At 50.1% G+C, this 16,414-nt stretch overlaps 1 protein-coding gene across 2 annotated transcripts in view; it reads right to left on the bottom strand.

Annotated features, from left to right (window-relative positions):
- The window catches only part of Anxa6 (annexin A6), a 53,490-nt gene that overhangs the window by 6,275 nt on the left and 30,801 nt on the right, over positions 1–16,414 (bottom strand). Inside the window, exons 12-22 of one of the 2 annotated variants that reach the window (XM_041664808.1) lie at positions 14,741–14,863; positions 13,335–13,393; positions 12,116–12,194; positions 9,878–9,959; positions 8,587–8,681; positions 8,189–8,302; positions 8,006–8,096; positions 6,517–6,596; positions 5,965–6,018; positions 1,665–1,682; positions 754–847 (exon numbers count right to left, since the gene is read on the bottom strand). In XM_041664808.1, the coding sequence (XP_041520742.1) occupies positions 754–847; positions 1,665–1,682; positions 5,965–6,018; positions 6,517–6,596; positions 8,006–8,096; positions 8,189–8,302; positions 8,587–8,681; positions 9,878–9,959; positions 12,116–12,194; positions 13,335–13,393; positions 14,741–14,863 (889 nt within the window). The remainder of the gene's footprint in view (positions 1–753; positions 848–1,664; positions 1,683–5,964; positions 6,019–6,516; positions 6,597–8,005; positions 8,097–8,188; positions 8,303–8,586; positions 8,682–9,877; positions 9,960–12,115; positions 12,195–13,334; positions 13,394–14,740; positions 14,864–16,414) is intronic. The other variant, XM_041664810.1, reaches the window with a different exon arrangement.

Raw genomic sequence — 16,414 nt, 5'->3', positions numbered from 1 at the left:
TCTGTTATCCCAGCCTGATGTCTAAAAGGAACTATGCCCGGACCACCCCAGGTGGCCTTCCTCTCTGGGTTCCCTCTTATTCCTTGACAGGCTGGGATGGCGCTTACTATATAATAATCAAAATGACAGGAGGCTCTGTGTGCCCTGCATAGGCTGACTACTTTATGTTTATTGTAGGTTTGGTATCCTAGCAACCGTGGGAGGTACAACTAAAACCCCAATTCTTAGATAAGGGGATTAAGGCACAGAGACCCAATCATCTGCTCAGCCACATAGCTAGTAAGTGGGGGACTGGAGTCAGGGCAACCGAACATCAAGCAACAAGTAAATGAGTACTGAAAGATACTGAGCAGATACATGCGAGACAGCAAAAGTCTCTGTGACAGGGGACTTTGGGATTGCCACCGCACACATCTGTGGTTCTGTTCTGTGCCACCCTCACCCCTCTCTGCTTTGTCCCTGGCATCACCAATGGACCACGACAGCACACCTCAGCATCCTTAATACTGCACGTTTCTGAGGTGAAACTGGCTGGTCTTTCCTTATCCTAGGTATTCTACCTGCTTTGGTATGGCGGGGAAGGGAGCTGGCTGAGGACAGGCGGCTCTGGAGTCCCCTACCATTCTACCATTGGAGTGAGAAGAAAGAATTAGGCACTTAGCTGCTCTGCTCTTCACAGAGGGCTGGGAGGTTCAGGTCAGATTTGGGGCTCCCACTACCACACTGGAAGGGGTGGGGTTCCTGCAGGCTCACCTCTGCGGAGGTGGGGATAGCTACGGGTGCACAGGACCGTCATGAAGCGAGTCTCCAAGGACGTTTTGTCTCCGCTGGGAGTGTCTGCTATTTCCTGCAGAGCCCAGTTAGGGCAAGGATTGAGGGGCAGAATGAGAAGCCATGGTTAGTACCGACTGTCTCTGCTGAGGCTCAGAGCAGGAGGGGGCGGGGGAGGAGATTGAGGTTGGTCCCCTCTCCCCTCAACTCAAGCATAATGGTCATTCCATCCCTCTTTGAAGTCCTCAGGACCCAAAATGGGGCTGGAGGCGGGTACAGGGACTTGGTCCTCCTACCCAGTCACCAGACAATCCCTCTGGGGAGCATGGACATGTGTGTGAGCAAGCAAAAAATGTCCTAGCCAGTTTCCCCCAGTTGGGGTCAAGGGCAAACAAATTTGTATTCTACCACGTAAGTTTCCACAAAGATGCCCTAGCCAGCTATGACCCTATTTGCATTCTCTTTTAAAAACTCACTTTTTAAACAGTTTACAGGCAGCAATCATCGCTGGTGATTATACAGCACAGAGCGGGCCCGAGAGGCATGGATGAATGGCCAAAGCTTGGGGAACACTAGCTTTGCAACAACTCCCATTTTTTTGAGACAGGGTCTCGTGTAGCCCAGGCTGGCCTCAAACTCTCTAGGAAGCTGAGGATGGCCTTGAACTCCTGATCTTCCTACCTCCACTAGCCAAGTGCTGGGATTATGATCATGCACCATCACACCTGGCCCTTTTTAAACTACCAGGGTCCTTAAAAGGCCCGGAAGGGGAGAGAGAGAAGCCATGAGGGAGGGTCCCAGACATTGCCCAGTCCTGCCCCACTCAGCCCAGCACCAGCACAGCAGGGCTGACTCAGAAGCTGGCACATCCCCGTGAAGAACAGAACACTCACCAAGATCTCAGCAGCAACCTGAGAGTGGGGAGGAGAGAGAGGAGGGAGAGAGGGGAGGCAAGAGTCAGAGGCCGGGGTGACTGGCCAGAGGACCCTGGAGCCCCAAGGCCTAGCTCAGAGTGGCAGAGGTCCCGAGAGACCCCAGGGTCACAGTGAAGGACTGGAAGGGATATCGCCTTCCTCTATCCTCTGGGCTAGAACTCAGAGCAGAAGACAGGCCTGGGAATTTGTTTGTTTAGTTTTGGTTTTTGTGTGTGTGTTGTGTTTGGTTTTTCTGAGACAGGTTTCTCTGTGTAACCCTGGCTGTCCTGGAACTCACTCAGTAGACCAGGCTGTGCTCAGACTCACAGATCTGCCTGCCCCGTCTCCCAGGTGCTGGGATTAAAGGTGTGCGCCGCCACCACCACCCATTGAGAATAGTTAAAGTGTAGCTCCCCAGAAGGAGAATGACACCCTTTATACCCAGTACCCGAGAATAGCCTGCAGGCCCCAGCTTGTCTGGCATCTAGAGGAAGGAAAGCCCCTGTCACTAGCCTACAGAGCCACTGGGCAGGGGACGGGACAGGCACAGATTCTCGGAAGTGAATCAGTATCTGGCTCTGTCACCTTAGCTCCCCAGGTCACAGACAGAAAGGTAGGACAGCTGAGGTCTGGGAGTCACGGGCACGCAGCATAGGTGGGCACTACGAGCATTCTCCTTAAGAACAGCTTGTGGAGCAGACATTGTGGCCAGGACTTTTGTGAGCCAAGATGCTCTAACCCAGAATGTCTGGGAATAAATCCAGCTAGTCTCCATGAGCCTGAACTGTCACCTTAGTCCTTTCCCCAGCATCCTGCCAACCATCGTATTCTCCTGCACAGACCAAGATTCTAGTCTTTATTTAGTTTTGAGACAAGGTTTCACTATGTAGCCCTGACTGGCCAGGAACCCACTATGTAGACCAGGCTGGACCGGAACTCACAGAGATCTGCCTGTCTCTGCTTCTGAGTGCTGGGATTACAGGTTTGCACCACCACACCTGGCTTCTTTCCTCTTCTCTTTGAAGACAAAGTCTCACTCTATAGCAGCCCAGGTAGGCCTTAAATGCCCAGCAATCCTGCTTCCGCCTTCTGAGTTATGGGATTACAGAAGATGCCACCGTGTTCAAGGTCTCACGGAGCTTTAAAAAAGACTAAGGGGGTTGGAAAGAAAGTTCTGTGGATAAGAGCAGGTACTGCTCTATCAGAGGACTTGAGTTTGGTGTTCAGCACCCACGCCAGGTGGCTTACAAATGCCCATAACCTCAGCTCCAAGGGAGAAGCTGCCCTCTTCTGGCCTCTGCAGGCACTGCACTTATGTACTTAAGGAAACACATAAACACATTAAAAAGAAAAAATTATGACTGAGATAGTGGAGAAGCTCTAAGACCCTGGGTTTGAACCACAGCATCATGAAAACAAGACTTCTCTATATGATTTACATAAGTCCATATGTGCATATGTATTGTATATACTGGTGCTTCTTTTATCTAGATGAAAACGATACTCATAGTCACCAGGAGGTAACTACACGGACAATGTGGCTCTCAAGTGTCTACCGCATGAGGCCAGAGTCAGGCAGCTCCTTTACCCACCCTGAAATTTTACGATCATATTCCCCATTGCAGAAATACTTAATTTCATTTTGCTTTAAATGTCAAACAATGATGACCCTCGTTTAAGGCTTATGGGCTACTCGGGGCTTTCAATACTTTCAATCACCTCGTTGAGTCATGGGGGGCATTGTGTGGAGTGAAGTAAGCCAGCTACGAGCACACAAGTCCCTAAGGTGATGTTTGCAGAGGGGTCAAATCCAGAGACAGAAGGTAGGCTGTTCTGGGGTAGAGGGAGAGGAAACGAGGAACCACTAGCTCATGGGCTCAGAGTTTCAGTTTTGTTAAAAGAAGAGCGGTTGGAGGTGGGGTAGCAGTGATGGCTGTGCAGTGTGAATGCATTGGATGCCACGGAAGAATGACTGACTGAGCCGGGAGAGGACTCAGTCAAAGCACTTGCCAGGAGCACCTGCTGAGTTTGATTCCCGGAGCTCATGCGGTGTGTGTGTGTGTGTGTGTGTGTGTGTGTGTGTGTGTGTGCGCGCGCGCGCGCGCGTGCATATCTGTAGTCCCAACACTCCAGTGACAGCTGGAGAAAGCTTGCAAGGCCAGTAGCGGTGGAACAGGAGAGACCCTGCCTTTGTAAAGTGGGAGGAGAGAACTGGCTTTGAACGCCGCTATAGGCCACTTCCCTCCCACTTCTTTCTTTCAATAGTGCTTTTGATAGAGTCCTGAAACTCACTATGCAAAACAGGTTGGGCTTGAACTTGCAGGGAGCCTCTGCTGGACTTACAGGAGAGGTTTATTCTGCCCATCTTATTTTAACTGCTATAAGCAGGAAACTATTTATATATACAAAAAGAAAGCCCGATTTGAATAACTATATTAAGTGATGACTATGGGGGGGGGTAGGTTTTTTCCTTTAGCTCTATTTTCTAAAGTTTTATGAAAGAGATAAAACTTTGCTAGTTGTTAGAAACTGAGCTGACGCTGTATCAGGATCTGTGCCTTATTTACGGAGAAGGTGCTGAGCCTCTGTCAATGCAGGGCTCTGGTTCAAAGGATCCCTCCACTGCCTCTACCTTGGTTCTCTCTCTCTCCTTCTCTTGCAAAGCAGTTGCTGGGCCAGGACCACCACTGCCCCACCAGGACCCAAGGCAGACCAGGTACCAGGCAGCCGCATTCCCTAGAGAACGGATGTTGGTGAAATCTAAGATCAAAAGCCCCCCTGCTACACCATGAAGATGCTCACAAATACTAAATAAATACCTGCTGGGTGTGTGTGTGTGTGTGTGTGTGAAATGTGGGCTCAGTAAACGATGGTGGGGTTACCCATGGTTAGCGCCTATGAATGTACTTGTATATAATTGAAAACATCTTTTGACTGGGATCCTGGAGCTTCTGACACTGTAATTCCAGAACAGGACTGGGCAACTAGGCCATGGTTTCTTGAGCAAGGAGCTGTATGGGAGATTATGGTGCTGGGTCCTAGAGGGTATTGTATAAGCCAGATTGGAGTTGGGTGGACCTGAGTGTCAATCAAACTGAAGCCACTCAGAAATTGTGGGCCTGTTAAGGCTTCTTTTCTCCGCAGGAAAAACAAGATGGTACACAGAGGAGCATTAATGCCTGCTCACACAGGGCGCCCCTTCTAAACTCTGTAACAAGGGCTTGGGGGTTGTTGGGATTTTGTGTTGTTCTTTTGGAGACAGGGCCTCCTGGAGCTGAGGCTAGGCTCCTGCTCTTCCAGCCTCAGTTCCTCCCACTGCTGGGGTGTGCCTAATTTTGCAATTTCAGTTTTGTCAGGCTACCCTAGGGATTGCTGAGTTGACACTGGTGTCTCAGCTCCTGTCTGTTGGTGAAGCTGGGGCTCAGCTGGGACTCTGGGTTGGTCAATGCTCTTTCTAGGGACCAACTGCAATCCCTGGATGCTAGTGTTACCATTGGTGGCATCTGTGCCCATCTCCAGCATGGGGCAGCTCTTGCAGCAGGTGGGGATGGGGCAGTCAGAATAGACAGAGACCTGACTCAGGTCCATGGGGACAACAGTGAGGACCTCAGTGGGGGCTCAGGAAAATGACTTGGGGCTGCCCAGCCTCTAAGTGCAGCTTCAGAGAAGCCTAAGAAGCAGAGAGGCCAGGAGCTCTGGTGACCCCTCCCCTGCCACTATTTGGTGGTATCTAGGCATCACTGGACACGGGGTACCTGGGATACATCATCAGTGAGGGACAGCGGCACCAGCCTTTAGGAGTTTGCTAAACTTTGCCAAGTCACCCCTTTGATTTTTGCCTCATTTTTTCAGACAGGAAATCCAGACATTTGGTTCTCAGGCCTTTTTCCCAGCAAGATTCCAAACCCACTCTCTCTGGGTCAGCTCTCCTTGCGCCAGATTTGCTGTGTGATTTGAGAAACCAGTCATCCTCTTGGACTTCCATTTCCTACTGCAGGCTTAGAAGTTTGACCCGGGTGATCTATGATTGCCACATAGTGCTGAAGGTCCCAGAGTCCACAAGGGAAGGGCCAGGGAGGCAAGCTCCACCCTCCTACCCTCCAGCAAGCAAGCTCCACCCTGCCACCCTATGCTATAAATCCTCGAGCATTCGCTTTGTAGAGTAGACCTAAACATGTCAGTCAAACCAGCCATGTCCCAGCCAGGAGCTTGCCCCACCTGAGAGTCATTCCTGGCAGGGACCCGCCAGCTGTCCAGTAGAGATGGGCGGGAATCTCACCTGAGCATCTTCCCGGGCTTGGTCTCGGTTTTCTCCTCCTTCCTCGCGATTTCCCTGTCACAGGACCATCGAGAAGTCAGGCCTAGACATCCCCCACAGGCACCCTACAGTCACCGTAGGTCTTGCTCAGTCACCTCTCTGCACCCCCTTTCATCTTTTACAACATGAAACAATTCCAGGGTAGGCCACGTGGCCCCCGGGTTACAGGACAGAGCCACTTGTGTGGTTCTGGTCTATATGAAAGAGACCAAAAAAGTCACAACACCAGCCATCAAAATGCATTCTCACAGGGCGGTGGTGGAGCACGGCTTTAATCCCAACACTTGGGAGGCAGAGGCAGGGGCATCTCTGTGAGTTTGAGGCCAGCCAGGGTTACACAGAGAAATCCTGTCATAAAACAAAACAAAACAAAACCAACAACAGAAAAGGGGAACAATAGAGATTTTTGAGGTGGAACCCCAGGAGGAGGCAAGGGGGTGGGAGTGGGGGGGTGGGGGCATTCTCTCTTCTAGTCCATGGATGAATGGGCCTCAGCGCCATAACTCCACTCACCGTGGCCAGAGAAATGAGGATCCTCCTGAAGTGGCCAGATGTGTCTGAGCTCAGGGCATCCTCCAGGGACTTGTGATAATCTGAGATGGGAAGAAAGGTGTGAGCAGCTGCCGGCCAGGAGGCCTGGAGAGTGAGAGTCACACCTGAGCTAGGGCTGTGTCAGCAGGAGAGGTGGGACTGAACAGAGTCAGACCTTGAGGGCATCCAGCTATCTTCCTACTGATGGGAGGGCGGCTGGCACTGATACCTGCCCCTCCACACACCTGCATCAGCTCCCAAACGCTCCCATTATCTTCTCTCCCATTCGCTGGCCATTCATTTGGCTGTATTGTTAGGAAGTGATCCCAGGACCTTGTGCATGCTAGGCAGGGCTCTAGAGCTATAACCCCCCCAACACACCTGCTCTCGACACCTTCCAGTGGAACCTCCCCGCCTTCCCTCACTCTTTACCATCCCTCTTACACAGCACTCACTGAACCCCAAATTTTATCTGGGACCTTAGTGCCTCTCCTCCCCCACTTAAAACGACTGTGGTCTCAAAGCTCTGCAAGAGGAAAGTTGTTCCTAGAACAGAAGTCATAGTGTTTCAGAATGAAAATATAGGGCCACTTGACTAAAGCTTAACACTTTCAAGACAATGTAGTGTCGTGGGAACTCCTTCAACTGCAATAGTATCACAGTGTGGCGTAGGGTATAACATGGCAGGGAAGACTGTTCTGAGGGTGGGTCTTTGTGTAACTTACTCAGGCCCCATTCCCATGAAGCTGCCCTCCCTCTCATTAGCAGGCTAAATGCTCTCTCTGCTCCCCAAATTCTATCTAAATTGTCTTCTACAACCAGGACTCTCTTGGGGCAGGTGACTTTCCCTAAATGGGGAGCTAGGTACACTAAGAGGTTTGTTGAAGTCCCATAGAAGGGCTGCGGAGACAGCACAGTCAGTAAAGGGCGTGTCACATGAGCATGAGGACCTGAGTTGGAGCCTCAGACCCACGTTCCCAAAGCCAAACAAAACAGGCACAGTAGTGCACACTTGTCATCCTACAGCCAGGGATGGGAAGAATGGAAGCTGGGCTTCCTTAGCCATCAGCCTTGCCAAACTGGCCAGCCCTAGGCCAGTAAGAGACCCTGTCTCAAAAAGCAAGGTCAACAGGAAAGGGTGCTTGCTGCCAAGCCTGATGACCAATCAAGCCTGAGTTCAATTCTTGGAACCCACACAGTAGGAGAGAATGGACTTCAGAGTTGACCTTTGACCTACACATGCATGTATGCATGCGTGCGCATGCACACACAACTTATAAAAAAATAAAATAAGGTGGATGGTACCTGAAGACACACCTGAGACCGAAACCTGGTCTCCATCAATACATGTATCCCTGCATGCACACACACACAGAGTCACGGAGGTGGTAAGTCAGAGCTGTGCGCTAGTACCGTCAGCTGGGGACTCCCTGTTTCCCAGCAGCACTGGGCCCCACCCTCTCACACTTACCCTCCTTGTAGGCCTCGTTGATGGCCCGGATTTCAGCATTGGTCCGAGTAGCCAGGATTTCAATAAGAGTCTTTTCATCTGTGCCAGCTCCCTGGAAAGTCCACGCAAAGGACATGTCCACTGTGGTGCTGACCCTGAGTACCAGTACCCACCCCATCCCATCCTCTAGTGTGTGCACTGTACCTCCATAGCTTTCTTCAGCTGCTTAGCATCATAATGGGCTGGGGGCATCATGAGACCCAGGATCAGCCTTGCCAGGTCTCCCGAGATCTCAGACTTCAGGTCAGCCATTAAATCCTGCAAGGACAAAGCCAAGGTCACACCAGTCTCTGATCCACATAGAAATTGCCCCCATCTTTGATTGTGCCCCCACTAAGCCATCCCATACACCCATCGCTCGCTGATCACAAGGAACTAGGGGAACAGAGTGACCGGAGGCTAGACCATTCCGAGACCAGGTGGAGGTCTCATTACCATGAACCCCCCTGGAGTCTAACTACACAGAGCTGGCACCGACAGGCTGAGGTTCACTAGGGAGGTGTAAAGATCTGAGGCCCAGACTAGGGAGGGAGGACCCTTACCCGGCCAAAGTGAGATTTGAAGGTCTGTCGGATCTGCTGCCGCTGGGCATTGCTACGGTGTGTGATGATGTCGATGATGGTGGCTTCATCAGTTCCTGGATCACCAAAGCCCACATGCCTCAGAGGAGGTTCTGTGGCTCAGCTTTCCCAACATCCCCCCAATGAGAGTTCCCACCAGTCTCTGTCAGGGTAAAGGCCTGGGTTGGTGGCCATGTGCTCCTGGCCCTTCTGGGATCCCTGCCCCAGGCTCCTTGCTTTCTCCTGTCATGCCACTGGATGAGATAAAATGACATCCAGGAAGGTGGGAGGCACTGGGTGATGAGCATCTGGTTGGCAGGTGGGATGACAAGTGATGTGTTGGGTGTCAGAGCCTCTGAGTTCTAATCTTGGCTCTGGCAATGGCTGCCGACCTTGGGAAGGTCCTTTTCTCTTTCTGGGACTCAGTTTCCACACCTCTAACATGAACAGGACCAAGTAACCACCAACAGATCCTTCTAACCCTGTGATCTCAGCAGTTAGTGACTGTGTTTGATGGTGGCTCCCAGGTCCCTCTACGTACAGCAGGTTGGCTGAAGGCATTGCGGCACTACCTCCTGCCTGTCAGGTGAGTGCCACCAACCTCAGGTCTGGTCTGACACAGGGATCTAATTTTCAGAGCATTTGCCCCCATAGTCTCACAGTCATAGAGACGCTATGTAGGCATTACTCTTCCTGAGAAGAATTCACTGAGACCCAGGAGGTGCAGGATCCCTTGGGAGTAGCTGCTGGGTATATGGAAGGAGGAAAGACACTAGAAACCAACCCCCCATTCCCTTTCCCAGCAAGGGCTTTCCAGGCCCAGCTGGGTGCAGGCAGCTGACCATCCACTTGTACAGTGGCTTTTTCCCCCCACTGTCAGCAAACGCAGCCTGGAGGAGCCAACAGTTGTGGTACTTTGAGTTCTCAGGTCAATGGACTTCATTTTACACACTGGACCCAGAACTGTTTAAGGACTTATCCAGAGTCACACCGAGTCAACACCTAAAGTTTCATGGCCAGTACTTTCTTCCACACCAGGCTCCTGCTCAGAAACTGGAGGAGAGACACTTAGGTGTCCATAAAATACTCCGGTCAAATTCATTCCAAACCCTCTCCTATCCTTCCCTCCTACCTGAGGTGGAGGAAGCTCCCACACACCCCTCCTCATCCTGCAGAGCCTAGCTAGGCTTCAACCCTCCCTTTGCCTAGCCCCTTGCTGCCAAACCTTCCAGGCTGCTGCCTATGGGCCTTCTCTGGTCCTTGTCATCCTTACCAATTCCCTTCATGGCTTTCCGCAGGGCCTTGGCATCAGCATCCGGGTTGAAGTCATTGGCTGCATACACAGTACCCCTCAGCTGTAAGAAGGAGAATGAGGCTCAGCAGGTGTCTGGAGGCCCCTGGGGAGTCAGATCTAGAGAGGGACATGCAGAGTGGCAGGGGCTTTCCAGGCTGAGTCCCAAGCCAAGCAGCCTGGGGAAGAAGGCACAGCAGACAAAGCCCATTCAGGGCTGAGAGAGCAGAGAGTCTCAGGCCCGGAAACAGGTGAGTGCTGGACAGGAAAGGGGGTAACTCCTGCAATTGGACTTGGCTCAGTCCCAGCTCCAGAGACTGACCATTCCACTGGGGCCCCTCAGCATCCCACCCACCCTGCCCCGGTGCCCTGATGCTGATGTAGACATGGCTCCTCCGTAAGGAGGCCAAAGAACTCAGAAGCAGAATAGTTTCCAAATTTTAGTCATTACCCAATGACGTTCATGCTGCTTCCTGTATTTGCTATTTCTTAATTTCTTTTTTATTTAATTTCGCTTCAGTGGTTTTTGGGTTTTACTGTTGTTTTATTTTGTATAGAGACAGGGTTTCACTATGTAGTAGCTCTGCCTGGTCTGGAACTCCCTAAAGAGACCAGCATGGTCTCAAACTCAGAGATCTGCTTGCCTCTGACTCCCTGGATGTTGGTAATAAAGTGGGCACCATCACACCTGATCTTTGCTTAAACAGTTTTATTTAGAATAATTTGAGGAAGGGGTGCTTAACATACTAAGCAACATCTCAGCCCCGACAGATCTATCTTGAAGTACACTTAGTTAGATCAGGCTGCTCTTGAACTTATAGAGATCTGTCTCTGCCTTCTGAGCCCCGGGTTTAAAGGCATGCACCACCATGCTTAAACTTTTATATATACTTTTTTATATCCTTTGTGCTAACAAGTGCCTGCCACATAACGGACATTTAAAAAAATACTTAACACATTAATAAATCGGTGAAAAGATATTCTTCTGGGGGCTGGAGAGATGGCTCAGTGGTTAAGAGCATTGCCTGCTCTTCCAAAGGTCCTGAGTTCAATTCCCAGCAACCACATGGTGGCTCACAACCATCTGTAAAGATGTCTGGCGCCCTCATCTGGCCTTCAGGCATACAGACAGAATATTGTATACATAATAAATAAATAAATAAATAAATAGAAAAGATATTCTTTCATGATGGCAATTAAGCTGAAAGCCTCCTGCTTGCTAGGCAAACACTCTACTACTGAGCTATATCCCCAGCTTTGAGATAAAAATAACTTTATACTTTATGTACTATCGCAATCTAGAAAGAATGTATCCTATGTCATTAACAGGTGATCACCCACAACAAAAAATGTAGTGCCTGGCCCCACGCAGATTAAAGGTCACCAAATTTAAGACAGTATTGCTTGCCAAGACCACAGAACTTGAGTCCAGCTCCCTTGGCTCTCTATGGAAAAGGGCAGCCAGCTTGTACAACACAGTTGCAGCATCAGGTCTTGCCAAAAGCACTGAACTTAAGGCCTCTGTGACTAAGGGCAGCCACCTCGGACAGCACCAAGCTGATTTTACTTGTCAGAAAGGCTGGTGGAACTGAAAAGGGGCAGCTCTTTGTGAGGGTGGTTGTTACTTAATGCTGTGGGAAGCATATATATAACCAGAGGTCTCCTGCAGTGCTAGTGTTCTCCTTCAAATTTAAGGAAGAGTAGAGCATCAGACTTCAAGAGCCTTTGGGCCACCAGGACCGCCATGTATAACCCCCTTTCTTGAAAGGTTCAGGCACAGAGGCCATGAGGAGGGTGAGGACCCAACAGTGTCTAGATTGGTTTTCCAGGAGCCTCTGTGAAACCTTTCATCCTGTCCTTTGCACCCGCCCGTATGAGGGTGCTTAGGAGTACACCCCTGAATCCTAGGGGTACCCTCTGCTCTACCGAGGGCAGCTCAGTATGCGAAGCCCAGCTGCCAGGCCCAGGATGCAGAGGCTCCCACGGAACCAGCCCAGTCTCACTGGAGGAAGCCCTGTTAGTAGAGAGCAGGCAGAACAAACACTTCCCAAGACTGTTAGAACCAAGACAGGAATCTGGAAGCTTCAGGTGGAAGACGTCTCAGCGCGGGTTGGCCACCAGGGGGCAGCTGGGGGTCAACCAGCTCAGCGAGAAAGGTGCAAGCAGAAGTGTGGAAGGCAGTGATCAAAGAGGTCAAGCAGGGAATGGGGAGGGTCTGACCTCGACTCGGGACACTGCACTAAGTTCCCACATCTGATAGGCCACCTGTGCTGCCTCCGGGAAGAACTGGCCAGCCGCACTGGAATGGAGGGGTTTGGGGAGAGGATGGGAGGGAATGTCATCATGGGCAACACCCCACATGTCCAGCACACTCTTATGCCCAATACTCACATACAATCAACACACACACACACACACACACACACACACACACACACCCTAACACAACACAGACCTATCTGGCTTTACTTCTCTAGTCTGAGTTCATCAGAAAACCCTCTAGTCCAGAGATTCTTCTATCCTCCCTTGAGCTCCTATGCAGTGGGGCTTTCCCCAGCAGCCTTGTTGGTCCCAGGCCCAAGCAGGACAGTCCCTCAATCTCTTCTTTCTTCCTTATAGCACGGGTGCCTCCTGTCTCAAATCCCCTCTCAAATAAGCCAAGAGTGGGGTATGGTTGAATCATTCCCATACCTCTTTTTTCAAGGCACCTGGACATGTGAGGGGCCAGTGTGTGTGGCACGGGATTTGTGGCCTCTGTGGCCCAAGCATAGTCAATGGGAAGCTCTCATATCCCTTCTTTAACTTGCCATTGAACCCTGGAGAAGGAAGTCACAGCACCCACAATTTTCTGTGTATAAATAGGTCATGTCCTGACATAGTCACCTAGTTTAATAGTCCAGGAAGGGCTCCTGTAGCCCTTCTGCCGCCTCATCTCTTTCCCCAGCTCTCCACAGAAAGCGTTGGTGGTCACAGGAAGAAGCCAAGTCAATCCTCATCACCAGACCTTCTTCTCCAGCTCTTTTGAGTCAAGGTCTCACTATGCAGTTCTGGTTGGCCAGGGATTTGCTATGTAGACCAGGCTGGACTCACAGAGATCTGCCTGCCTCTGTTGTGTGCCACCATGCCCAGCTTATGTCTTCTGAGTTCTAATTCCTGGTCCAGACAGCAGACTGACTTCTAGATTCACACAACAGAGAGTTCCACATATAGTAGACTACACCTGTTCAGCGCGCGCGCGCGCACACACACACACACACACACACACACACACACACACACACACCATGACAGCAGAGACTGGAATGCCAAAGGCCACTTTTCCCTCGTCTGGCACTCCAGCCTCAGAAGAGCCCCAGAGTCATGTAATCTCCCATCTACTGGGGACGGTCACCAGAAGAGTCAGGCCACCCTTCCACCCTGAGGCCCTGAACCCCCTTACTCATCATCTCCTCCACACAGCTTCAACAGAGCCTTCTTGTATTCGCCCGAGGTATCATTCTGGGGAGAGAAGAGGAAAGGTGACCTCAGACATAGCCCCGGCTCTTCTGGGACAAGTAGGGGTGGGCAGAGCACTCACTCACACCAGCCCTGCCTCTCCTCCTGCCTGCAGTGGCTGAGGCCACCAAACAGTACAGTGCGGGTCACTATCCAGCGATCAGCGCTCTGGGAAAGACGGGAAGGAACAAGTCTCTAGAGTAGGTCGTCTGTCACATTTCCTGAGGCATAAATACTTCCAGTAATAGCCATCCGCTGCCATGCCGATGTCATTAAAACATGGAATTCCCAGATGCTTGCTATTCTCCGTGACCCTGGCATTCCCCTGTCCCAGGTGCAGCACATCCAGGGGAAACATTCCATGGGAGGGAAGTTCCATGAACAAACCCATGGGAAACCGCTCAAAGTCAAACAACTATTTGATCAAGCCACATGACGATATAGTTGTCTTATTCCTTGAGACTTTGGAATGGGCCTCAAAATGTTTATGGTTATAAGAAGTTCCCAGGAAAAGACCCTGTGCAACAGCATCGTAGCTTATTCTAGATTTTTCCAAACTTATTTCCCCATGGAATGTCCAGGGCATGATACCCATAAAAATCCTCTCTGGATACCATTTATGAGTACAAATTGGATCATTTCCCCTGTGGGCTTATAAAAACTACTATGTCTGATGATCTCTTGGCAAGGCCTCATGGGACGGCCACCCCTGAGATAGCACTAATTACCCAGCAGACTCCAGCGTTTCCTAATTAATGCTCACTTGGATGCTTCCATAAATTCTGCACAGACTGTGGACACCCACTGCTCTTGGGACAGCACCCTGGCCCTTAAAGACTATTTGCAAGCCCTGCAGCATCAGTCATGCCTTGCTTTTTTTAAAAAAAAAATATTTATTTATTTATTTATTATGTATACAGTATTGTGTCTGTGTGTATGCCTGCAGGCCAGAAGAGGGCACCAGACCCCATTACAGATGGTTGTGAGCCACCATGTGATTGCTGGGAATTGAACTCAGAACCTTTGGAAGAGCAGACAATGCTCTTAACCTCTGAGTCATTTCTCCAGCCCTCATGCCTTACTTTTTAAAGTTTTCTTTACTTTTACTTCAAAGTATGAGTGTTTGCCTGCAAGTATGCACGTGCACCATATGAGTGTAGTGCCTGAGGAAGCCGGAAGTGGGCATTTGATCCCTTAGAACTAAAATTATAGATAGCTGTGAGCCCTCATGTGGGTGCTGGGAACTGAACCTGGCTGCAGGAACAGCCAGTGCTCTTGATAGCTGAGCCATTGCTCCAGCCTCCATGCTTTCTCTGCTCCCCTGCCCACCTCGTCCCCGGTCCTGCTCACCTTAATCATGCTGTACAGAGATTTCTCATACTTGGTTCGGAAGATCTCACGAATGTCAAGCATGTCCAGCTCGCTCCTGGATACCATGATGCGGATCAGGGTGTTGTCTCGAGTCCCCAGGCCCTGGAGGACACGAGGGCATGAGGGACAGCACTCATGGCGAATGTCTGACCATCTGCTCTACACTTTTGGAGTAGCCAAGAAGGGCTGGGACAGCCCACGCTTGGGGATCTCCCGAGCAAACATTCATTTGCTCTACTGTGCCGTGGAAATGTCATAGGTGTCTGTGTTATATGAGAGAAAGTCTGGGAAATGCTGTCCTTTGGAACACGCCTAGAGGGACAGCATTATGAATGTGAAGAGGTAACTGTGCTGAAGTGTTTTTTTTTTTTTTTTGATTTTTTTGAGACAGGGTTTCTCCATAGCTTTTGGTTCCTGTCCTGGAACTAGCTCTTGTAGACCAGGCTGGCCTCGAACTCACAGAGATCCACCTGCCTCTGCCTCCCGAGTGCTGGGATTAAAGGCGTGAGCCACCACCGCCCGGCTGCTGAAGTGTTTTCTAAAGTGGTCTGATATACATACATAGGAATATTCTGGTCTGTTACTTATTTTTATGGTTTAAAACTTTTTAAAGATTTATTTTTATTTTCATTCATGTATCTACTTGTATGTATGCCATATGTGTGCAGGTGACTGCAGAGGACAGAAAGGCTATGAGATCCCTTGGGTTAGTGTTACAGGCAGTTGTGAGCTGTTTGATACAGGTTCTGGGAACCTAACTCAGGTCCTCTGGGAAAGCAGTAAGTGCTCCTAGCCACTGTGCCATTTCTCCAACTCATAAAACCTTTCAAAATTACACTTATTTATTTGTGTGGGTACACACCTGGCTTGGAATGTGTATGGAAGTCAGAGGCAAGCTTTGGCAATCTGTTCTTGCCTCCCATCATGATGGTCCAAGGACTGAACAAAAGTGTTGGGCTTGGCAGCAAGCACCTTTACCTGTCAGCCTGATTTTGTGCTTTTGTGACAAGGTTCAGGAAGACCTTGAACTACAGATCCTCCTGTCCCACCAAGCCAAGCTGTGGGAACGCAAGGACACACTACTTAGCTCTGCTTGCTTTCTTTCTTTCTTTCTTTCTTTCTTTCTTTCTCCACCCATTTATTTATTTACTTATTAATTAATTCATGAATTAACTGGATTTTTGGACAGGGTTTCTCTGTGTATCCTTGGCTGTCCTGGAACTCGCTCTGTAGACCAGGTTGGCCTCGAACTCACGGATATCTGCCTGCCTCTGCCTCTTGAGCGCTGGGCCCACATCCTGTGGTCCTCCTGAAAGCTAGCTGAACACAAACCTGTGTGAGTCAGCAAGCAGATCCCCTATGATTTCTACCTCAGTTCTGTCCTAACTTCCTGACTTTCCTTAGTGATGGACAGTGTCTTAGAAGTATAAGGCAATAAATCCTTTCATCCCCTAAGTTGCTTTTGAACAGAATTTATTTATTTATTTATTTTGGTCTTTTTTGTTATTTTGCCCCATATCCCTTACTCCAATCCTGGTCACAATACTCTATTACAGCAACAAAAATCAAGGCTCTTTCTGGCCACTGGAAACCAAGGATTTGGTAAAATCCCCGCAGTCTTGAGGGCGTGGGCAGAGGCTACCCTCCCCCAAT

Source organism: Microtus oregoni, unplaced genomic scaffold (genome assembly GCF_018167655.1).
Source record: "Microtus oregoni isolate MIOR12 unplaced genomic scaffold, Mior012 000015F_ref0000493, whole genome shotgun sequence".
Taxonomy (NCBI): domain Eukaryota; kingdom Metazoa; phylum Chordata; class Mammalia; order Rodentia; family Cricetidae; genus Microtus; species Microtus oregoni.
This window is presented reverse-complemented; position numbering and strand designations above follow the sequence as displayed.